The 23,573-nt window shown below is 51.1% G+C and overlaps 8 protein-coding genes across 8 annotated transcripts; 3 read left to right on the plus strand and 5 right to left on the minus strand.

Moving 5' to 3' along the window:
• Positions 1-97: 97 nt before the first annotated feature.
• On the minus strand, positions 98-1,219 carry P174DRAFT_425182 (uncharacterized protein; the record flags this gene model as incomplete). The annotated part of the gene is made up of 2 exons (XM_024825266.1): positions 98-490; positions 554-1,219. 2 exons carry the CDS (start codon positions 1,217-1,219, stop codon positions 98-100), a joined length of 1,059 nt encoding a protein of 352 aa, XP_024677846.1.
• A 109-nt stretch (positions 1,220-1,328) lies between these two features.
• Positions 1,329-1,760, minus strand: P174DRAFT_425183 (uncharacterized protein; the record flags this gene model as incomplete). Its single annotated transcript, XM_024825267.1, has 1 exon — positions 1,329-1,760. One exon carries the CDS (start codon positions 1,758-1,760, stop codon positions 1,329-1,331), a length of 432 nt encoding a protein of 143 aa, XP_024677847.1.
• A 424-nt stretch (positions 1,761-2,184) lies between these two features.
• P174DRAFT_425184 (uncharacterized protein) lies at positions 2,185-3,280 on the plus strand (the record flags this gene model as incomplete). Its single annotated transcript, XM_024825268.1, has 4 exons — positions 2,185-2,273; positions 2,335-2,368; positions 2,406-2,604; positions 2,661-3,280. The coding sequence occupies 4 exons, from the start codon at positions 2,185-2,187 to the stop codon at positions 3,278-3,280; spliced, it is 942 nt and encodes a 313-aa protein (XP_024677848.1).
• A 2,185-nt stretch (positions 3,281-5,465) lies between these two features.
• Positions 5,466-7,379, minus strand: P174DRAFT_515954 (WD40 repeat domain-containing protein; the record flags this gene model as incomplete). The annotated part of the gene is made up of 5 exons (XM_024832255.1): positions 5,466-6,028; positions 6,139-6,466; positions 6,545-6,613; positions 6,655-7,116; positions 7,254-7,379. The coding sequence occupies 5 exons, from the start codon at positions 7,377-7,379 to the stop codon at positions 5,466-5,468; spliced, it is 1,548 nt and encodes a 515-aa protein (XP_024677849.1).
• A 708-nt stretch (positions 7,380-8,087) lies between these two features.
• mfsA (glucose-inactivated glycerol proton symporter STL1) lies at positions 8,088-10,092 on the plus strand. Its single transcript, XM_024828432.1, has one exon. It carries the CDS (start codon positions 8,153-8,155, stop codon positions 9,779-9,781), a length of 1,629 nt encoding a protein of 542 aa, XP_024677850.1. The 5' UTR covers positions 8,088-8,152; the 3' UTR covers positions 9,782-10,092.
• A 2,875-nt stretch (positions 10,093-12,967) lies between these two features.
• P174DRAFT_378745 (succinate:quinone oxidoreductase subunit C) lies at positions 12,968-13,579 on the plus strand (the record flags this gene model as incomplete). The annotated part of the gene is made up of 2 exons (XM_024822858.1): positions 12,968-13,053; positions 13,114-13,579. The coding sequence occupies 2 exons, from the start codon at positions 12,968-12,970 to the stop codon at positions 13,577-13,579; spliced, it is 552 nt and encodes a 183-aa protein (XP_024677851.1).
• Positions 13,580-13,813: 234 nt separating this feature from the next.
• Positions 13,814-22,355, minus strand: P174DRAFT_507588 (uncharacterized protein; the record flags this gene model as incomplete). The annotated part of the gene is made up of 6 exons (XM_024831387.1): positions 21,162-22,355; positions 19,384-21,120; positions 16,535-19,363; positions 15,854-16,382; positions 14,592-15,797; positions 13,814-14,550 (listed from the first exon to the last, which is right to left on the minus strand). The coding sequence occupies exons 1-6, from the start codon at positions 22,125-22,127 to the stop codon at positions 13,814-13,816; spliced, it is 8,004 nt and encodes a 2,667-aa protein (XP_024677852.1). The 5' UTR covers positions 22,128-22,355.
• P174DRAFT_464418 (beta-ketoacyl [acyl carrier protein] synthase domain-containing protein) lies at positions 22,169-23,326 on the minus strand (the record flags this gene model as incomplete). Its single annotated transcript, XM_024830388.1, has 1 exon — positions 22,169-23,326. The coding sequence occupies one exon, from the start codon at positions 23,324-23,326 to the stop codon at positions 22,169-22,171; it is 1,158 nt and encodes a 385-aa protein (XP_024677853.1).
• Positions 23,327-23,573: the final 247 nt, after the last annotated feature.

The raw sequence follows: 23,573 nt of genomic DNA on the forward strand, positions 1-23,573 counted from the left end.
AAGTATGGTCGCAAAAGACAGCAACCATCGGTCTGCAGAGGGCCAGAAACAGGACCAAAATGACTGCACCGCAGCTCAAGACCGAGGCTGGATACCCTCACCGTTGCAGGCTCCCTTCCTCTGCTCGCAGGCTGCGCTTTTCTTCCTCCTCTCTATTGCCCTTGAGTGCCCGGTTGAAATGTCCCAGGCTCTCAGACGCGTTGCGCAACATTTGCCCGCGTGGGTCAGTCGTAGCAGCTGCGTGCTTGTAGGAAGCGATTGTTCCCTGGTCATCAAAGAGGACTTCAAATTCATTGATCTGGATGGACGGCGTACAGTACAGCGCCAGCGAGTTCTTGCTGGTCATTGGGGCGGGATTCCTTGTTGCCCACCGGGCCAGGATGAAGATTGACGTCTGGCAGGGAGAGGCCGGAGAGTCCGCAGTGGGTAGAAGATATGCAATGGATCTCCGGATCAGACCACCATCGGTGCCACTTTTGCGGACTGGAAACTGCGAGCCATAGTTCAGTGCTAGTGAGTCCGTCGCAGAGGCCATGCCCCTCTACAGGCGCACCCATGGTTCCAATACGCTGAGGTGGCGGAGGATGGATGCGAGCAGCGAGCTGATCACAGAGGACACGACTGTTGGACCATAGATCAAAAAGATCGTGAGCGTCAGCTCCCGTGGCGTGACGTCGTTAATATCATTCACTCGAAGCGAGCTGAGCGCGAGGCCAAAGGTAACCAAGATCCCAATCAGCAACGCGCACTCAACCAGGAACCAGTGCGGGACCAAGAAATGCGGCCCGGGGTCTTGTCCTCCTCGGGTTGTTGGGAGGGCCAAAACTTGTGAATAAAGAGGTCGACCCAAGGGAACGATATTGATCTTTCTCTCGGACGGCCTGCCCGTCCACTCGCACCGGAAATTCTTGGACCACAGGCGGAGCTGTCTTGTCGTGACGCTATGGAACTGCGCATCAGACCGAGCAAGAACCGTATCAGACAGGAAGAGGTCAGCAATAATCCGGCACTCTGCGGCTATCGACCCTGGATCGCTTCGAAGGAAGTTCAGACGCCTTGGATAGAGAACTGCCAATACCAAGAGCAGCACAACTGCCGCAAGGAGGATAGTCTCCACCATCAGAGTTGTTCTGGAGATGGCCGCTAGAGCCGCAACGCGTGTAGCCTTCCGTGCATCTACCTTCGTCGGGGTTGCAGTTAGGTTGAAAAGTCTGCTCATTGTGATAATGAAGTTTTGTTTCCAAAGCGGGTGATTGCATCCTGGTATTGGGCGACGTCGTTCCCAGCTGTAGAATTTGACGCTGTTGGCGGGTCTATACCATCCGCCGCTATGGCATTCGGGTCCCAAGCTTTGCAAGGGGTTTCGAGTGAAATTCCGAAAAGAGAAGGTGCTGAAACTCTTCATGGGCAAAGTCCGTGCTTGTCAGACTGCGCTCAGTGGAAGGGTGGACCTTGACTTCAGCTATAGAGCCGTTGACGCTGATGAAGAGCTCGGCCTCAGCAGACGTGTAAGTAGCGGTGCATGCAAATGCAGTGGCATTGGAGGTCCCAGGGTCAGACGTGCCGTGCACATCCATATCTAGGTCAAGGAGGATCCCAAACAGGGCGGCCGATTGGCAACCGCGGGTACGAAAAGCGAACGGGACGGGGAATCGAGTCTCGGAAATGGACAGGTTCCCAGTACCGCACCTGAGAAGAAGCGCCCCGGTTTGCGGTGATGTTGCCGAGGGAAACGTCAACGTAGCATGTGGATGCTGCATTGCCGTCGCCCAGTGACGGGAACTCCATCCCGCTTATGTTCCAGAAGACGCCACGATCTGGGGGTTCAAGGTCCGCTAGGGCCACCTACTGGCAGGCGAGCTCGGCCCGATACACGGTCTGATTGAGCGACAGCAATGACGTGTCGTTCTCGTCGAGGGCATTGACACAGCGGCCGTGGCATAGTCAGACGATCGCAGTAGGAAAACGTCGTCAACAGTGACCTTCACCGGGGCATTTGCTTGAGGCTGAAAGGTCTCGCTGGATAACCAGGCTTTCTGGGTATCCACGTCAAGCAGATCTGGCCAGGTCCAAACCAATTTCGACTCGGTGGTGGTCACTTGTTAGAACCACCAGGCCGGAGAGAAGAGAGGCGAGGAAGATCCGCAAGAGGATCGACAGACAGGAGGTGAAGAATACAAGCCAATGACGATTGCGAGCCGCCACCAGGGGGGCCATGAGGCCGTAGCAGAAACTGTAGCTGGTGAAGAGCACTGTTGCAGCAACGCCTTCAGGTTTGGCTAACTGGAAATATGGCTCTAGTCTCAGAACGTCGGATGCGCTAAAGTTCCACAGCGTCACGGCCAGCACTGCCACAGCCGTGGGGTCGGTATGTAGATATAAGCCACCGAGACACTCTTCGGCAGTTCGGCAGTCGTTTTGGAGACAACGAGGCCCTGATTGCGGTCCAAGTATTGGCGAAGGCATTAGCCAGCATCGAACAGAAGTTCCCTGCACACCGCGACTCGTCCTTCTACCAGTATGACTGGCCGGGGCACCTGACGGCCTTTGCATACGAGCTATCGAACCCAACATTGGACTCCTTCCAGCCGGAGTTCCTCATCCGTGCCGCCCCAGTCCACCTACAGGGCAATCTTCAGTAGCTACCTTACACTCGCCAGAAATATATACTTCGACCGTTACCGGTCCCCTGATAGCCCCCGCGGTGGATGGAGCCATCATCACGAAGCTCTGGGGCATGATGCCCTCAACACCGTCAATGGTCATCGTCATCGTCCTCTTGTCCATTGATATCTCAGTGCTGGTCCTCGTATTCGCCCTCCGTCGTAACAATTTCGATGGCCCGCGTATCCCGAAATCCGTTGGGTCACTGATTCCGTGCGTCGCACGGAGCAGGATTGCGCCTGACTTCCGGGGAGCATCGCGGATGATGGACAGCGAGCAGCGGGATTATCTCATGCAAAGGAGTCACAAATACACTTTTGGTCTGTCTTTATGCCCTGTCGTGATAGACGCCAAACGCCTGAACGCGGACCCAGCTACGTGGGGCAAAGACAGCGATATATATCACCCTGAACGGTTTTGGAATATTCTGTCCTCAAAGTTGCGATACAGGTTTATGCAATTTGGTGTTGGGGTGGCGAGTGGACGATGTCTTGGGAAGCATTTAGCAGATACATTGTTCAAGTTGACCTTAATGGCTGTCCTTAAACAGTACAGTCTCCATTCGGGGCAGGGTGGGCCAGAGATCGAACTGAGATATATGAATCAGAAGGAATGAAATATACCCTAACTCATAGACGGTAAGGGTCTTAGTCTGAGAATAATAGTCCGTCTGTTTCCATTGGGATCTTACTACTGCGAGCCTAAGGCACTTTCAGAGGTGAGAATGGAATTTTCTCTTAGTCTTCGCAATGAATCTCATCCAAACCACATGATAGCAAGAGACTATTATTAACATACGCAACGCCCTTGAAGAAAACAAAGCCCACAAACATCAGACACCTTATCTCTGCAAATACACTATTTGGGAATCACCACAACCCTCCTGCCAGGAGATCAGATTGGTTAGTGGCTATTGTGAAGTCTGCCTATTATTATTGCTTTGGGCACCGGCACTATTTTAAAGCAAACAGCAGTCAGAGCCAGGTTTAGCAAATAGTCATCACAGAGGAAAGTAAACAGTGACTCACTGGTAGATCTTTTTGCAGACAAAGTAAGTAGCTGTTCTAATAAGGGTAACTTTAACTAGACCTCCTATACCACCAGCGTGAGGGTTAAGTCAGTGCATATAGTTCTAGTAATAAAACTAACAGCCTTAACCAGCGAAAGAGGGGGCTGGGTTGTAGTAGGTGTAAGGGGAATATATTTATAATCTTTCTATAATGCTGTTAGAAAGGATTTTTCTAGAGCAGGGGAGTGTAGTAGTAGTGAGAAGAGGAGAGGCAAGAGGACTGCATGGAGTGAGTAATATATCTATCCTAGCTTTAGTATTATTAAGCAAGCCCAGCCCTGAGGCTAAGGGCTAAGCCTAATATTATAGCTACTAATAGTTCCATGCTTATGCCAGCTACACAGTAGTAAGTTCTACTATAATTTATTTTTATAATTAGTGAGCCTTATATTATCTATCTACACCTTCTGGCCTTCTATTATGGCACCTAAGTACTCTATATATAGCTTATGTAGAGTACATTACATCCTAATTTAAGAAAGGCTGAGATTTTACCGCAGAGTACAGTCCTATTAATAATGTGTCTGTGAATGGCATGACTGCTCATCCTATAGTATCTGGTTAGGTCCACTTGGACCTGGTTAGCAGCTGAATGATATAAGTCACATCTATGCATATCTCAGCCACATATTATTAAAGCAGCCTAAAGGGCTGCAGATCTTACAGCAACACCTTATTATGACTCTAGCATAATAACTAACAGCTCATCCATCACCCAGCCACAATTGCCCCGCCATGAATTCAAGCATCAACAGAGGACTTGCCTGAAAGGAGTCAGGGCGCCAGACTAGTGTTTCATGGAGTGTAGCTTTATTACTTAGCTCTAGATTAGTTTTGGGCTGCCACATATATAGCAATTCATTATATAGTAATTATAATCTTCCAGATCATGAGACAGATTCTCATCTGTATCATCTGTCAGATCTTCATAGCTGCTCTGATGAATAAGGTCCAGGTCCAACATATGTGTGCTGTCCTTGTTTTCTGGGACCCTACATCCCCTATAGTAGAGTCTAGACTAGCTGTGGGTTGGATATGGGTTGATCTACATGGGGTTCAACCCAACCCATGATATTAGTCGTCCACCTTCTAATCCATGTAGGTTGGATTGTGGATAACTACTTTTACTAATAATTACTATATAATTTTAAACTTTTGCCGAGCTGAAAGTTTACATCAAGAAAGCTTGACCAGCATATGAGGAGGACCCTGGTCAAGTCTTTAAGATCTTCCTTCGTCGGTGCTTCGATGATGTGGATTCAAGAATGGAGAGCACTGAGGACCACTTTCGGAATGCATGCAAACAGAGGAGGAGATAAGGGCGTGCATTGAATAGTGGCTAATATTGTTGTCTACAAGGCTACAATGTTCCCAGAATCTGCTGTCACCACTGTACACTCTTCCATAGTTTCTGTAAACCTAATATGAGAACAGACTATACTATAGTTCCAATGGTGAGAGAAAATAAATTTCCTGGGATCGTTTGTACTGTTGTCAGCATATTAATGCAAGAAGAATTTGAGGTGCTAGTAAATTCGGCGCTGTACAACCTTGGCGCGGAAATCTCTAGCTCTAGAATCTGTGGCAAACTTGCCGCATCACATCAGAGATCACATAGAATTTGTTCAGAAATCTATGTGAATTGGAATCATACGACGCTCAGACATCTCAGGCCTCCATTTTACATAGGTATTGGGGAATAATAGAGTAGTTGAGTACGAAAAAACGTAATCTATGGCGAGTGGAATCCTATAATAGAAACCCGCCCGTCATAATATCCCATGGCAAGGGTGGCATCCTTTAAAGCAAAACAGGTATATCGACGATGTTCAGGAGGGAGCCATGGTAGATTTTCACCTGTTAAGACAAGCCAGCTATTTGATAAAGATACTGTAGATTTGGAACTGTGTGATGTTGAGTCATAATTATTATTTTGTGGCGGAATACTGTAGAATATAGTTCCAGTATGCCCCATATTGGCCACTAATTGGGAGACACCCGCAGATTGAGCCGAATTGGAATGGTTCTTGAGCGCCTGAAGCTCGGTGCCAGACTTGAAATCCCGAATCTTGATGGTGTGATCACTGGAGCCTGAGATCAGTGCTTGTCCGTCAGGGCAGAAGGCCACAGATTGGACAAAATCAGAATGGCCCTTGAGAGTCTGCAGCACAGTACCAGCCTTGGCATCCCAGGTCTTGATGGTGTCATCACCAGAGCCTGAAGCTAGCATTTGTCCATCAGGGGAGAAGGCCACAGATCGGACCGAATTAGAATGACCCTTCAGTGTGCGCAGCTCTGTGCCAGTGTTTGTGTCCCAGATCTTGGTGGTGCTATCACTAGATCATGACGCAAGTGTTCGTCCGTCAGGGGGAAAGGACACAGATTGGGCTAAATCAGAATGGCACTTGAGAGTCTGCAGCCCCGTGCTGTCTTTATGTCCCAGATCTTGATGGTGTTGTCGCTGGAACGCGAGGCCAGTGTTTGCCTGTCCGGGGAGAAGGCCACTGAGTCAACCCAATTACAATGGCCTTCAAGTGTTTGTAAGTCTAGACTCCATGAATCTTCCGCTTGTGGGAGTGTAAGTAGCCACTTGGGAACGCAATCAATAAACAGTTGCCGGATAGTGCTTCGCAAAGGTGAAAATACTAGGGCGGAACAGTAGGGCTGGAGCGGAGCAATACTAGCAATATAGGCGTACTTAAGAGTAAAATCTCCTTGCATCATGAAGAAATTCTGAAAACTCAGCACTCACAGTCATCTATTTGGGTTATAAGCCATTATTACTCAACTCCAGAGTGTATAGAGACTTACCCACACACTTGACTGCAGTGATTCTATGATCCCCGCAGCCTCAGATATGATCCCAATTAAACTGAGCGCCTCCAACAGTGAAGAAAGTGTCATTTAAGAAAGGATAATACCTGGGACTCAGAAAGACATCCTCCGCTTTGCCGAAGATGGTACGCCCAATAACGACAGGAGTACTCCAACTCAGCCACCAGGTGTTTGTTAACGGCCTGATAGTCTATATCCATGCGCAGTGTTCCATAACTTGCTAGACTGCAGATATTGTGTTTGAGGCTAGTGTCCATGACATGTAGACAATGCGACGCTGTTCTCTCATGTGTCTGTTTCTCATCCACGTGGAAATGGCTTTCCGTGACCAGCAGATAATCGCGGAACGATAAGTGCAGGATGTGTACCAGTGATTTTATATCCTCTGGCACGTGGAGAACTGAATGAAATCCATCCAAGCAATTACTAATATCATCTCTTGGCAAGTTAAGCAGCTGTGCAAGAGGAGTGACTGAAAGTGGAGTAGCAAGAAGAATGATAACCCTGACTATATCCTGAAACTCTCGCTTTAGCTGCTTGATCTCTCTCTATCAGTTTCACCGAAGAGAAGCGGTTTACTCAGCCCCAGACGCGAAGAGCCCCGCTGTGATCTATGTGGCGCGAACCAACCTGTTAGCGTGGCGGGTGGCTGACTTGCCACGAAGATAAAATTAAGCGAAATTACCCCAGCTGGTGAGCCATGTGTTTCGCCACAAAGTATATGGATGTCATTGGCCCGAAGATTTGCAAATAGCGGGGCACATTCTGCTAGCGCTGACTTGAGAACTTGGCAAAAGATTCTTGACGTCATACTGGGGCGACGAGACCTTGGCGGCTCTAGGTTGCATAATATGCATATACCATGTCCCAAAGGGAAGAGTACGCGATGCTCCAGGGTGCCAGCACAGGAAACAAGAGCGAGAATGAAAGATGGATGAAAGATCTAAATGGATCTGTAGACCCCTGGGAGAACAAGCATGCACTCCAGCGAGCAAAACCCCAGGAAGTCCTAAAGCCCAAAGGGGGATGGGCTCTCATGAATCCATCACTACGGAGAGGAAAGGGCGGTAGAATGTTAAGTTAGTGATCCAGCTATATGCTGAAGCCTGAATCTATAGTGGACACTGGAAATCAGGCCTGGCGGCCTCAAGAGTAGTCATCTACGCCCCTGACCAGTCGACCTGAAGAGTTCAAAGGACAGAGGGCGTGCACCAAAAAGTTTCCTACGTGGATCCGTAGTGATCACGTGGCTTTGAGCCAATAGAGTCTTGCGCTCATTATCATTGATATTGATGATTGGATGAGTATCACGTGATTGTATCCCACGTGGGACGCCCTACCAAGTGGTTTCGCAACGTGCCAAGAGAGTGGGTTTCCTTGGCATATCTCCACCACGGGAACTTCGCTGGACCTTCCTGTTTGGGGTCCGACGAAAGTTGCAGTAGAAGTCCGTATTGTTATATAAGACCGCGAATATTTCTGCTCCCACGTACACATTCCTTCCTTACTACCTTTTCCCCAGCTTTCTTTCAACCCCACTCCACCCCGCAAACTGACGGCCCTTACTTCGTTCCTACCATCAACATGTGGACGACTACCAGCGGCTTGAGTGGTCGGTCGCTCCGGTTGAGCATCACCTTCGCCGCTGTCGTGGGTTTCTCGCTCTTTGGCTACAATCAGGGCATGATGGCCGGCCTCCTTAACGGCGACGAGTTTGTTAACTCCTTCCCAATCCTCAAAATGCCCGAGAATCCGACTGCGGGGCAGAAACACTACATCGACGTCATCCGCGGTGCTGTTACATCCTGCTATGAGCTTGGCTGTTTCTTCGGCGCGTTATTCTCCATGTTCTTCGGCAATAGCCTCGGCCGCACCCGCCTGATCTTCATGGGTGCTAGTATCCTGATCATTGGCGCCTTGCTTACAACGGTCTGCTTCACTGGTAAATGGGAAGTTGGTCAGTTTGTTATTGGCCGTGTTGTATCGGGCATTGGAAATGGCATGAACACGGCCACGATCCCGGTCTGGCAATCAGAATGCTCCGGCGCTCACAATCGCGGCTTCCTTGTCTGTTTCGAGGGCGCGATGATCGCCGGCGGCACGTTCATTGCCTACTGGGTGGTCTTCGGTATCTCGCATGCCGCAGATTCCGTCCAGTGGCGATTCCCTGTTGCGCTCCAGATTTTTTTCGCTCTGGTTGTGGCCACGGGTGCCTTGATGCTCCCGGATTCCCCGTCGTGGTTTGTATCGAGAGGACTTGACAAGGAGGCTTGTGAAGTTCTTGGTAAGCTCAAGGGCACCTCCCCTGATTCTGATCAAGTACTTCACGACTTCAACCTTATCAAAACGGACATGGAATCCTCAAAGAGCGAACAGTCAAACTGGAAGATGGTTTTCACATTTGGCAAAACCCAGGAATTCCAGCGCCTGCTTATCGGTTGCTCTGGTCAGTTCTTCCAGCAGTTTACTGGCTGTAACGCTGCTATCTACTACTCGACATTGCTCTTCCAAGAGAACCTCCATTTGGAGAAATATCTGTCGCTAATTATGGGCGGAGTATTCGCGACTGTTTACGCCCTTGCGACTATCCCGTCCTTCTTTATGATTGAAAGAGTCGGCCGTCGCAAACTATACTTGATTGGCTTTCTAGGCCAGGGGCTTAGCTTTGTTATTACGTTCGCTTGCCTAATCAAGGAAACCGAGGAGAATTCTAAGGGTGCTGCTGTTGGTATCTTTCTCTTCATCACTTTCTTTGCGTTCACTCTCTTGCCACTGCCCTGGATCTACCCGCCAGAGATTAACCCCCTCCGTACCCGCACTGTGGGCGCATCGGCGTCAACCTGTACCAACTGGATGTGTAACTTTGCCGTGGTCATGTTCACTCCGCTTTTCGCCGGCCAGAGCCCATGGGGTGTTTATCTCTTCTTCGCACTATTTAACTTTGTCGGGTTGATATTCGGCTACTTCTTTTATGTCGAGACAGCCGGCCGTGAGCTTGAGGAAGTCGACATCATCTACGCCAAAGCCCATGTCGAAGGGAAGATGCCGTTCAAGGTCGCCCACGCCCTGCCCAAGCTCAGCTTTGAACAGATTGTCCAACAGTCTCGCGAGCTGGGCTTGGATACTAATGATCATGGTATGCTTGAGAGGAAGGAGCTTGGCCTCAGCAGTGACAGCGCCCAGGAGACCGAGGAGGTCCGAGAGAAGGAGTAACGCTCTTTTGGTGGACGTGCTGTAGCTGTGCTTGAAGGGCGTGATCAGTCCTCGAAATGGATATAAAGGCTGAGCCCTGATCGCAGTTGACTACCTCCCCTGGATCAGTCGCCGCTTGTGTGCTGGTTGTTTCGCATAAGTACGTGCTTCTGAAGGGGAGATGCTTTTAAATGCGAGGTTAGATATAAGATCAAGAGACTCATCAAGGATTAGCATGTCATTATAACTAGGGAACCCATACCGCACGGTACGGGCATCTAGAAGACTAGAAGTATGCTGTTAAAAAGAGTTTTATTTACCCTTGAGATAGACAAACATGTTGAGTTATTCCTTACAAGTTTCTATCCTTTCTTTCAAAAACATTACCATGCAAAGCAGGAATAATCCCCAGTGTTTTAAGCAAAAAAATATTAGAGAGTAATTCTTGATAACGCTTAGGTCCTGGATTCGCCAACAGGCGTAAGCCCTTTCTAAAGCATTAATTTCTTTTAATTTCTTTTAATTTCTTTTAATTTCTTTTAATATAAATTAGTGTCTGACGACTCATCAGATGATGATGATGATGATGATGATGATGAATTCATACCCTGACCCCTCGCCTAGGCAATATGCAGGAGACAACTATCTAGTCCTTATGTCTGTCTATGTACAATAAACCATTACTTCCCGCTGACTTTGGAGCCTTGTCACGGCCTGTAGTGGCCTACATGCCTAGTGTTCTGTTCAGTGGCCCTGTGGCGCGTGGCTTTGAAACCTCTGTGATGCCTCTGCAAAGTCCAGTACTGCACCTAAGATGCTACTGTCTTGCATATCATCCTTCTTACCTTCCTTACCTTGAGACCCTCCTCCCAGTATACCTAAGATATCATTGAATGCAGTCCCAATTTGCCTTTATAGTTTGCCTGTAGGGCCGTTAACCTCAGGCAGTCTATTAGAACATGGACCACTATTTCTGAGGCCCTATATTCACACTTATCATCTTCCCTGAAGTGGTGTAGTTTGCCATGTGTTGCTAGCCATAAGTGGCTGGTTTGGAGTTAGGTGAGCAAGTAGGCTTAATTTTAGGGGAGTAAACCATACATCTATTATGTACAGATTAAGGGTAGGTTTGTGTCTACTCAATAAAGGTAGCTGCCTTTCTTTAATGTTTTCCATTCCTGTTCCTATTCCTTTTGGATTCTTTTGCGGATGTATCCCATTTCTTATGAGAGAAGATACTAAAAGGGGTGTTTCTTATCTAGACTAGCTGCTTCTTTGGCTAGTTGATCAGCTGCCTTATTTCTAGGGTCGCCACAATGCCCTAGGACCCATTAGAGGCGGAGGGGAATCCCATGTGCTTTTAACTTTCTGGCAAATTAGATAATGGCCAGGATGATATACTATCTGGATTTTTTTTATATATTTGCTATGGCCTGCAGGGATGACATACTATCACTAAGGATAGTTGCTAGTTTAAGCTCTATTACTAGGGTATTTTGGTTTTCTATGGCAATCTAGTATACTAGGCTGATGGCATAGTAAATCACCATAAGCTCTGTAGCATATACTGACTAATATTCCATTAACCTAATACAGATTTGTTAGGAGTACAGAATCTTTTGCTTATAGTTAAGGACTACTACCACTGCACCTAGTTTATTATGTTAGCCTAATGCATCAGAGGAAATAGTAATACCCACTATTTTTTGTCTGACAGAGGCTTTATCCATAGCTTTCTTGTGATCTGGTTCAATGTCAATCTCAGTAAAGGCTGATGTTTGCTACAGTTATTAGGGCTTTAGGTTGATTATTTCTAGGGCCTGCAACCAATTGAGGTCCATTGTCTGCAGCGTTTCTGCCAGCGGGAACCGGGCTCCAGTTCCTACGTGCATGCTGCATGTTGCTGCTCGGACTACTACTGCGTGGGCCGGGTGGTCCCTTGGTAGCGCAGGGACAAAATCGGACCGTACAACATGCTCTCGACCGTTAGCATTATCACCGCCATCATCACCTTCTGCTGGATCCGCATGACCACCAACGCGAGCATCATCGTTTTTTCCGTGCTCTACGGCTTCTTCTCCGGCGGCATCATCGGTATCACCCCGGCCGCGATTGCTAACTGTGCCGGGCATCCTCAGGAAATCGGCACTTACATTGGAATGGGGATGGCTGTTATGTCGGTTGCCACTCTTATTGGCCCACCGATTAACGGCGCGCTGCTTAATGACTACGGTGGCTTCCTCCAGGTCCAGATCTTTAGTGCGGCTGTGATGATGTTCGGGGTGTTCTGGCCTTTGTGGCGAAGATGGTGGGTGGGAAGAAGGCTTTGACTAAGGGATAAGGATAAGCTGGATTAAATTAATGATTGTTTCTTGTCTAATCAAGTTAGAGGCAAAGTGGCTTGGGTCAAAACTTGTGTATCACATTTTAGGAATACATAAATTACCTGGTACCTTCATACCTGTAATTAGACTGGTTGGCCCAATTCGCAAATCCATATCCAATCCACCTAATCTGCACTTTGGATTGGATCAGGATGTGGATATGGGTTGAACCGGCCTAATCTATGTGGATATGGGTTAACCCATTAGGTACATGTGAGCTAAGGCCTGTTAGGACTCATTGGCTTATTCCACCATAACTAGGCCTAGATAGGCGTATATTTATATCTATGGATAGAGAATAATCATATCTACCTATGTATTTGTAAATAAGATATTAGATTTACTATAAAATACTGAAGTTAAGGTAGATTTTAGATTTTAGATAACGGCGATTAGGACGATCATATGCCTATTATCCGCAATCCGATCCGCATGGATATGATCATATGAGGGTGGGTTGAATAGGTTGGGTCAAATATAGTGCGGATCAGGCCATATCCAATCCACAACCAGTCTAATTGTAATGCAAGGTCTTGGTTAAACTGTGACAAGACCAGATAAACCAAGTTAGCAGGGATCAAACAGCGGCGCAACACTAGGCTGTCTATCCCTGCAATGCTCTCTCTTTCTTTCTTTTTTCCCCTTTCCTTTCTTTCCATTCCCAACTCCCTCTCTATCTCTCTCTGTTCCTCGTGAAGAATTCCTCACCCCATTCACCATGGCGGGGTCCATCCAAAAAAATATGATGGTGATGCAGAAGAGTGAGCCTTCCGTTGTATCGTCTGCTCCCTTCTTCGTTATGTAACAGTCCGCAGCGTCGCCTATGTTCGGTGTACGCCGCGCCGCAGTAGCAATCCCGTCTATTACATTTACGCCTATCATGGGTCTGGCGCGGCAACAACACGTTCGGTATGATATGCGGTAGATTTAGCGGAGATTATGCGTTAATCAACCTAACTCTCCCTCCAGGATGCAGGCCACGAAGCCCGTCACGACACCACTGAGAGTGATCAAGCCGGAATCCACCCAGGAAGAACTCGCCCGCCAACGCCTCCGGCGGCCCGTGGCGCCCCATCTGTCCATCTATAAATGGCAGGTCCACTCGGTCAGCTCCGCCCTGGAGCGAAACACGGGGCTTCTCCTCGCCGGCAGCCTGTACCTCTTCGGCACCTCCTACCTGGTGGCCCCCTGGCTCGGCTGGGATCTCTCCTCGGCCGCCCTCGTCGCCGCCTTTGGCTCTTTGCCGGTGGCCGCCAAGTTCCTCCTCAAGTTGTCTGTCGCCTGGCCCTTCACCTTCCATCTCTTTAATGGCATCAGATACGTTGTCTCCTCCACTGGATACACGCTGAATAGTAGGTCTCAGTTTATCAAGATCGCATGGGTGGTCGTCGGCTCATCGGCTTTGGCTGCCGTCGGCTTGGTGGCTTATGTTTAAGGGAGGGGGCAATTGATGGGAATGTTCACTCCCTAGATTCGTGTTCCAAGTAAGTGAGTAGTCATTCAGTACATGTATTCAAAGAGGGAGATGCCCATGTAGATCAGATCGGGTATTTTATCTAATTGTATTCGGGGCACTGAGTATACATACAAGATTTAAATCAAAAAATGGGCCGATTCGATAAACCAGACAGACGAAAAAATAAATCAAATGACACAAAACTACAAACCCTCAAAGCGACCCCGTCTCTCCCATATAAGGAAACCGAATCGTCTCCCCCTTCATCGTCATCGCCTCCAAGTACCCTGTGATCAGTGGATCGATACCAGCCTGCAATGCGCGCCCAGTCCACTCAGCCATAGAAACCTCCTCAAACGGACACGCGAACAATGTCTCCATTCGGCCCTTGAAGTCCTTCATTGCCACTTTGTGCCCGCTGGAGTGGTGCACGAATCGTGCGGCGGCAGGCTTGCTGGCCCTTGCTTCAGCAGTAGACAGAGCGTCCGCGGCGATCGCCCCGGCTACCCTGTGCACGTCCTCGAAATCAAGATAGCCTTCGAAGTTTTCGAAACGAGGAACACAGCTCGTGAGCTTGGAGTATTTCAGAAGAGCGTTCAGGGCGTCCTCGTTGGGCGCCTCGTCTCCGATGACCGCGCACGGACGATGGATGGTAACAGGGAGTCCGGGTTCGAGTGCGGCGGCCGATTCAAGGAGCCGTTCACAGGCCCATTTGCTGGCAGTGAAGCCCTCAGAGCCATCCGGGTTGGGTGGGGAGGATGAAACTGACACCGGAGGGAGACTGGTGTTGCCGGTGAGCAAGGTGACGCGGTTGGAGGAGATGAAATGAATGGGGATACTGTGAGAGAGAGCAAGGCCCGCCATGAACCTCGTTGAGCCGAGGTTCGCAGTGCGTAGGGAAGAGTAGTTGTTCAGGCAGTGCCCCGTGCTACCGGCGTGGATGATGACGTCTACGGAGGATTGAAGGACCGCCATCTCGGTCTGGGATAACCCCAGGTTGGGTGTGAGGAGGTTGCCGGCGTAGATGCTGATCTTGTCGGACGACGGGAGGAGGAGGCATCCTCGGGAGGAACGGCGACGCAGTGCACTCGATCAACGCGCAGGTTGTGGAGGAGGGACTGCAGGATTGTTTTGCCGAGGAAAGTGGTAGAACCGGTGAGCAAGATCTCCTGACGGTCATGGTATTTTGCTTGACGTGTTGAGTATTGGCTTTGAGCTGCTGCAGAGATGAGGTCTTGGGTCAACGAGGTCTCGGTGTCCCAGTCGATGACGGATGTGTGGGAGGCTTGATGCTCTTCCTTACGGCGACTGATCCGCCGTGCCATTTGACCGAGAGTCGGAAACTGGTACAGTTCCGCGATGGGGATCGAAACTCCAATCGACTGCTTGATAGCTCCCTGGAGTCGGACAAGCAGCATGGAGGTTCCTCCTCGCATGAAGAAATCGGAATCGGCATCTAGTCGTGACGGGCCACCGGAGACAGGAAGGACCTTCTCCCACAACAGGCGTAGCTCGCCTTCTGCGAGGCTGAGATGTCCTGCGTTACCGGTACCGGTAGCTGCCGCGCTGAGAGCGCGGCGGGTTGGCAGAGGCAGTGCCATGACGGCCTTTCTGTCAACCTTCCCGTTGGCGTTGGTAGGCAGGCGGTCCAGGGCAATGACCACGGACGGAAGCATGTACGGTGGCAGTGGAAGGTCTCTGGCGAGTTGCTGAAGTCTGGAGTCGTCAACGTGATCTCCAAGAGGGACGACATGAGCCACGAGGAATGGAGAACCGGAACCCGAGCCAGGACGAACGGTGACAACGGCTTCGGACACCAGATCGTGTCCAGTGGCGAGAATGCTGTTGGCAATTCCATCGAGCTCAATACGCACACCGTTCAATTTGACCTGATTATCGCCGTCAATGCGGCCCATGAAAACCAAAGTGCCATCCTCGAGGAGCCGCCCCATATCTCCAGTTCTGTACATCTTCGTCCAACCGCGGGCAATGTCCTCTTGGCTAGCGAAGGGGTCCTGAACGAATTTCGCGTCAGTCTGCTCCTGAGATTTTAAATAGCCTAGTGAAACACCGGCGCCTCCGATGCAGATCTCGCCGGCGATACCAATGGGCGCCGGAGATCCGGAAGCGTCCATGATGCAGACCGAGTAGTTGGGCAAGGGCTTTCCCACCAGAGATCCGTCGGTGGTGCTCTGGTCTTCCGATTGGAGAGGGATGTTTTGGAACGTCGCAGCAGCAGTGATTCCGTCGGACCATAGCAGTTGGTCAGCAGCAGATCAGGATGATCCAGCTGGCAAAACTGCTGAACCAACTGCCGCGACACGACTTCGCCGCCCATGCAGGCATGTCTCCATGCGTAGGGCTTCTGGAGGTGCTCAAGACCGAAGCGCAGCAACAAGGAGTATTCCGAGGGCGTGGCAATCGTTAGCGTCACTCGTTCCTTTGCCATAAGCGCAGACAGTGCAACGGGGTCTCCCCGCGCTTCCTTCGGTGCGATAACCAAAGTCCCACCGTTGCCCAAAGCGCAGAAAGTCTGCACGACGGACATGTCGAATCCCAATGAGCTCTGTTGTAAAACAACCTCCCTGCCGAGAGCCAGTTTGTCGGTCTTGGCAGCCAGATGATTCACAAAGGTTTGCTGCGTAAGCAGAATGCACTTGGGCGCCCCGGTACTGCCGCTCGTGTAGAATAGGAAAGCCGCCGCATTTGATGGAGGCGCAATTGCCGCTACTTGCGCTGGAACCGTCCCGCATGTATCGTCGACATTGGCCAGTTTGGCGAACTTTCCAAGTTCCAGAGCAACGTCACGGGTTGCAGCGTGGTATAAGACCAAGGAGGCTTTGCAGCCATCGACGATGATACTCAAGCGGGCCAGAGGCAGTCGCGTGTCAAGGGGTGTATAGATGCATCCAACGCGCAGCGAGGCCAGCATACAAGCAATGGCGTCGATGACGGATGAAGGAGAACGCCGACGCTATCTCCAGCGGCAACACCTTGGCTGATTAGCATCGTGGCGAGTTGCTCAACCCTTCTGGCCAGCTGCGAGTAGCTCATATCTGAACTACCGTCCTTGATGGCAGTTTCCTCAGGGAACGACTTCTGGATCGCGTCGAATTGCTCCCATAGTGTGTTCGGCCAGGAATACTCGACTCTGGGGCCTTTGGCGACGGCAAGTGATTTCCCGCTTGGCGATTCCAACGTGACTGGTAGCTGATTGACATGAAGTGCAGGATTGTCGGACGCGGCGCGAAGGACGTCCACGTACATCTGTAGCAAGAGCTCCGTAGACCGCTCCGTGTATAGCTGTTTTTGGCTAGTCAGTTCCAGCAAGCAAGCCCCCGTTGCAGTCTCTGTGATCCCGAAACTAAGGTCGTACGGGTTCTTTGCGTCGTCGGCAGACGCCATCTCCATTGTGCCGTCCCCAAGGGGAACCTGGAGCATTGCGCCCATGCGATAATTGACAGCCACCTGAAACAAGGGGCTGTGGTCTGCACTTCGCACGACTTTTGGATCGTCGAGAATGAGATCGAACGGCGTCTCCGAGTTGGACAGGGCTTCAAGAATTGTGCGCCTGGTTGAGGAAACCAGATCCTGGAATGTGCTGTGCTCCTTCGTACTGAAGCGGACCGGAAGAAGATTCAGGAAGAATCCCACAGTCCCCGAATGAGCTTCACTAGTTCGGTTCGCATCTGCCACGCCAATGCAAAGATCCCCTATCTTCAACAAGCGGCAGAGGATGCTTTGGATCACGGCTAGATGGAAGTGGAAGGAAGTGATGCGCAAGGACTGGCTGACGTGCCTGATGTGCGACACGAGCTCCCGATCAATTTCGGCACTGACGACATGGCTGTCATACGTGGTGAGCGGCTTGCGAGAAGTCGTCCGAGCCATTGGCAGCAGTGGCATGACGGAGGGTGGAGGCGAGTGCTGCTTCCGCCAGTAATCGAGTTGTCTGGTGAAGTCTCCTCGCTGAGCGGACTGAAATTGCTTCTCCGACCAGTCGATGTATTCCGTTTCAATCGAAGGGAGCGATCTAAGGCGATATGCGAGGTCCAGGTCTCGCAAGAAAAGGTGCCAGCTCACCCCGTCCATGACGATATGATGGTACCCGAAGATAATGGTATGCTGTTCGGGCGACAAAGAAACGACAGTGACCGCGAAGGTTTCCGCCTTCTCGAGATCCCAAACTCGACGACGCAAACGCTCGTATTCCTCTATGACGGTCTGCTCGTTTCCAGAAAGAATAGTTTTGATGGAACTGCACGGCGGCGACAGGACTCCTTGCATCAGTGTTTCCTTGTCCGAGTCTATGAAAAAGCACGTTTGCAGAGACTGATGATGGCGGATGGTTGTGTCCAGCGCATTGACGATTCGTGAAGCTGGAAGCTTCCCTCTAAAATCGTAACGCACGGTGACATTGTACGTTGTTGGATCATGAAGATACTGCGTCAAGAACCACAGTCTTGACTGGGCAAAGGAGGCACGTTCGGCGCGAATTATGGCTCGCTTAAGTGCGCAATTGAGAGGCCCCGCGTCATCATCCAGTGGCGCTGGGGTACTCGGTTTGACACCAGGAGTAGTAGCTTGGAGACTTGGACTGGTGTGGCTGCTCGACGACGAGAAATTTCCTCGCGAAGAATCATCGCCTTGGCTACTTGTTTCTGAGTCCTCATTGGCACTATTGACTTTGTCAAGAGCATCACTGGGTCCTTGAGGCTCTGCCTTGGGCGGCTTTTCCGTGGCGTTGGATGGCAGTGCGTCTTTCTTCTCCAGCTGTAAAGCCAGAAATTGCGAGACCGCATCCTCGCAGATCTGAGCCGTGGTGTCGCCGGACAACACCTTGAGGACAGGAACGTCAATGCCAACCTCTTTGATGAACCAACGTCTAATTTCAATGACCAGCAAAGAGTCGCATCCCAAGTCAATCAGGGGAACATTCAGGTTGACACTGTTGGCAGGGAGTTGCATCATCGATTCAAGTTTCCTTGCAAATGCCTCTTGGACAATAGGGGCGACTGTCTCTGTGGAGACCGCCGACCTCAACAGTTGTTTCACGTCTGCTATAGCTTCCGATGTCGTTGCCGCCGGCGTTGCGTCCAGCAATGGCCGGGAAACGTAATGCGAGAACTTTGGATTATGTTCCCAGGGGGGCCGTTTAGTCGCGTTGGGTGAATCAACGAAAGGCTCTAACCCCAAAATAATCTCGTGCTGACGCGTGCTATGAGGTGCACTGGCTAGAATGGTTTGTGCCATCGCATGGTGGATGTCCGATTCCGACAATGGCAGGAAAAACAGCCTACGAAGCCGTTCCTCCATTGCTTGACCCCTGCGAGCAACATACCCCACATCGGTGACCAGACCAATGTGCAACACGGACGCTGCAAGACCCTTCTTGCGACGGTTGGCGGCAAGGCCGGAGAGAAACATGTTCGCAGCGTGGTAGTTGGATTGGCCAGCATTCCCAATGATACTCGCCAGGGACGAGAAGAGGACGAAAAAGTCGAGAGAGTCATCCTGGAAGATGTCATCTAGGATCTTGGACCCGTCAACCTTGGGCGCGAGAGTATCGTTGAGGGTGTCAGCGTCCATTTCGGAGAAGAGTCCATCTCGGAGGACCATGCATGCATTGAAAACACCAGCAATACGCGGCATTGTCTTTCTGATCTCTTCAACCAGCCCACAAACAGCATTTCGGTCAGTGATGTCGTTCCGGAAGACTCGGATATCGGCAGCAGCACCACAGCGCATGTCTTGCAACAATTCCTCGTCGACGTTTGGATTACGCTCGTCAGAGCAATATTTCGGGCGCCATTGTCAATCATCCAACGGCACAGTGAAAGACCAAGGTCGCCTGTCATGCCAGAAAGGAGGTAAGTGGCGTTTGGCGAAAATAGCTCGCTGGTGCTAAGTGGCTGAAGTGTCACTTCCACAGATTCGACACCTGTCCAATCGGCCATCGGCAGTTTGGGGGGCGTGGCCAGGGGAAGGTCTCTGATTTGGGTGCTCGGTCCTTTACGCGAGGAGCTGGCATGTGTGAGAGCGGCAGAATATGCGGGACCCAGGAGGCTGGCGTCGAGCTGATGGAGCGTCGTGTTGAATATCTTGCAGTGTGTCGGGAGACAGGCTGTGAGATTTTCGGGTACTCCACCAGTACAGTCGATGAGGGCGTCCAAGTTCTCCGGTAGATGAGACCGAATAGCGCGGCGTGAGGCTCTAGGGTGGAAGTAGATCCAGTCCCTAAAGCACCTGGCCCTGTCGGTAGCGGCGATTGAAAATTGGCGTCCCGTTGACAGCAGTGCTTGAGCAAAGTCGTGGCTGGGTTGATAGACCAGTATTCCATTCGAGGCCGGAAGGCGGCTGCAGATGTTTCTCGCCAGGAGATGGCGGGCTGTCGCTTCAAGTACCGCGGGATCACAAGGCTGATCCTGATCCAAGGTCAAGACCATGTCGTTGGGGACGTCCACAAAGTTTGCGTTCGAGGTGGAGAGTGCCAGGGCCGGGCGTCCGCTCTCCCTCAGAACACCACTACACAAGTAGCATGAAGAGCCCCCAGAGACCCCGAGAGAGAGAGAGAAATGAACTCGGAGCCGATCATGGCCGCGCTGGACGGGGCTGCCTACCATGGATGCTCGCTGCACCAGGCGCAGTGAACCTGCAGAGTCTTCCAAAGTCACGCACGTGGTCTCGATATCGACGGACTTGGTAATGACTCGCCGACTGGCATTGTACGTCTCGTTCATTGATGTTATGGGAAGAACCCGAGGAATAAGGCGTCGCCCTTCTTGGACTCGAATTTCCGGCTCCACTGCCCACAGCATGTTCTCAGCTGAGCACAGAGATCCAATCACCAGCTGCAGTAACATCTGCGAGAGCTGTTGTGCACATGCAGGGGCATTATCAATAGCATCCACATCGACGAAAAGGAGGTTCAAACCAGGGACCTCTGTTCTCAATGCTCGCCCGATACCGACAGTCATGTTCACATGGGCGTTCCCGCCATTGGCGCTGTTGATGGCCCAGACAACATTCCTCGTCCCGCTCAAAAGCCTTTGCAGAGCCAGCAGCCTCTCGCCGGTCATGGTCGTGGAGAACAAAGGCTGATCCAGTTCTTCGAGGCAAATGATGTTTTCGAATTGAGCCAGCTGATCCAGCTGCTTGGTTTGGATACTATTCCAAACCTGAACACGGCTCGTCCAGGTGGCGAGGTAGTGATGAATTTCCTGAGCTATCTGCACAGTTGGATTGGTTCGGCCTCCGATGAGCAGAACATCCCCTGCTGGGGCAATGCTCGTCGACAATGCCGGATACCTGAGCATTTGCATCTTCTCGTCAATGGCCTGGCTCACCATGAGTGAGAAAGAGTGCTTGTCTTCATCCAACATGTCGGGCCTCAGACAGTCCAAGCCAGAGAAGCCAGTATCGAGAAGTAGCTGGTTCCATTGCCCAACCGATATGGCGGGCGACAGGACACGTCCGTCATCCACACCGTACCACCATCCTGGAAGGCCGCCCATGATAAACTGCGTCCGCAAGACATTTGGGCCAGTGATCTCCATCAGACAAGATATCCGCCGGGTTTGAGCAGAGCCCGAACATGGTTCATGGTCTCTTCCAGCTTGCGCGTGGCATGGAGGACATTCGCGGCGACGATGACGTCGTAACTGCACTCGTTGAAGCCCTGAGCGCCCACCTCCTTTTCCACATCCAAGACCCTGAACTGTATTTTCCCTCGTGCGTCCTCGAACTTTTCAGCCGCGGCTTTGAAGAAGGCGGGGGAAATATCGGTGTATGTGTAAGATCCATAGCGGCTGCCAAGTCGGTCAAGGATACTGCGGGTCGTTCCACCAGTGCCGGCGCCAATTTCCAGGATGTTTGCGTGAGGATACTTGAACGTGATCTGCTCCAGAGCGTCCGAGACCGCACTATTGATGACTGAAAAGCCATATCCTTCCATGTAAAAGCGGTTGAGCATGTCGTCCTGGACCATGACTTCCAGCAGCTGTGTGTCACCACGCACAACGGCGGCCAGATTCTCTCCAACCGCGTGGATGAGTCGCATATCCACACGAGACGCATAAGGCTCGCTTACAGCAAGAATGGTATTCCAATCATCCTCAAGCCATGCTGACTTCGCAGTGGGATGTTGTCCGCTGCGCACGGAGGCGACCTGGAAATTGACGGCGTCCAACATTCGTTGGTGGTACCACTGGAACTGGGCTATCTCCGCGCCGACCTCTTCAACAAGCTTCTGCCAGTAGAATAGGGATACTCGGTCCAAAGCCTCTACTAGGGGAATGTCGTCCTTGGCTGCGCGGCTGGCCACTTCAGTGACGCCCAATGAGACATCAGGGCCCCAGACGGTCTCTGAGAATAAGCATCTATCGTTCTCCGGCTGAGGTTCGGACATGGATTTCATGGAGATCCCTTCGACCTGGAGGGTAGCATGCTGAGATTCGCACTGGTAAAGCTGGATATCTCCTTTAAGGAGTGTAGAGTCCGCTGCGGTAACGAACGCGTCCGCCTCCATTTGAGTCTCGTCTTTTCCGATTCGGTAACACACATTGGGGTTCACAGCAACTCGGTGCGATTCTTGATGGCGAGAACAGCCTTGAGGACTCCAGCAATGCCCGCACAACCTTCAAGATGGCCAATGATCGTCTTCACGGATCCGACGTACAGCTTGCCGTCGGGGATAAGCGGGTTCGAGGCTGTGCCTGTTTCAGTGGGGAAAAATGCATCGTGCACAGCGCGCGCTTCTATGGGGTCTCCAGTCGCAGTGCCCGTTCCGTGGCACTCAAAGTACTGGCATCGATCCCGGACAGGGTCAAGGCCTGCATCTCGGTATGTTTGCCGAATAAGCTCCGTTTGGGACGCTGCGTTGGGCATGGTGATGCCCTTGGTACGGCCATCGGAATTGACACCCGTGCTGCGGATGACTGCCTCGATGTGGTCGCCATCCATAATGGCCCGACTCAGCGGTTTAAGGAGCAATACACCGAACCCTGCTCCCCGAGCATATCCGTTGGCATCCTTATCCCACATCCTCGAGCATGAGTCAGGGGACAGCATATGCAGACTCGATTCAGCGATGTACATAGCGGGATCAAAAATCAAGTTTGCACCGGCAACAATGGCGGAGGTTGCATCACCGGCGCGAAGGCCCTGGACGGCCTGATGCAGGGCTACCAGTGAGCTGGAGCAGGCCGTATCAACGGTCACTGACGGGCCTTTTAGATTGAAAAAGTATGACAGTCGATTTGAAAGAATGCTAATGGAGGTGCCGGTGGCATTGTATGTAGGTAGCACTTCTGTATCTCGCAGCTGAATATTCCTGAAATCTGTGTTCATCACACCGACGTGAACGGATGTTTTTGAACCATTCATGGCCTCCAGTGAGTAGCCGGCCGCCTCAAGGGCCTCATAGGTAGTCTCCAGCAGCAGCCTCTGTTGAGGATCCATCCCTTCCGCCTCGCGAGGGTTGATATTGAAGAAAGATGCATCAAACTGACGAGGGTCCTCTGACAGCAGGTATGACATCCCGCGTACATCTGTGCTGCCGTGGTGTTCTCCATCTGGATGATAGAACCGAGCGAGGTTCAGTCTCTCAGGAGGAAAGGTCTTGCGAAGGTCGACAGGCTCTTTTAACCGGGTCCATAGCTTTGAAGGGCTATCTGATTGCCCAGGGAATCGACAAGCAGAGCCAATAATGGCGATCAAGTCCTGCATGTTGAGAGAGGAATGTGTGTGGTTGTGAAGAGTAACAAAGAAGGCGGACAAGTATCAAATCTGCCTCGTAGTCCCCTGGTGGTAGAATGTTTCTTGAGAGGTTATACATAGGGCTGTGTATGTATCTATCTAAATCACCAAGGCATACATAGGCCATCCCATAGCTAAGGAATATAGTGGGTCCTCGTATGAAGCCCTAATTGCTGCGATAGATGTCGCGAAATCGCGGGACAGCGGGATATTCAGC

Source organism: Aspergillus novofumigatus (genome assembly GCF_002847465.1).
Source record: "Aspergillus novofumigatus IBT 16806 chromosome Unknown P174scaffold_10, whole genome shotgun sequence".
Classification (NCBI taxonomy): domain Eukaryota; kingdom Fungi; phylum Ascomycota; class Eurotiomycetes; order Eurotiales; family Aspergillaceae; genus Aspergillus; species Aspergillus novofumigatus.

What these genes read in the sequence shown, in the direction of transcription:
- mfsA (XM_024828432.1), top strand. Translation starts at nt 8,153, where the DNA reads ATGTGGACGACTACCAGCGGCTTGAGTGGTCGGTCGCTCCGGTTGAGC.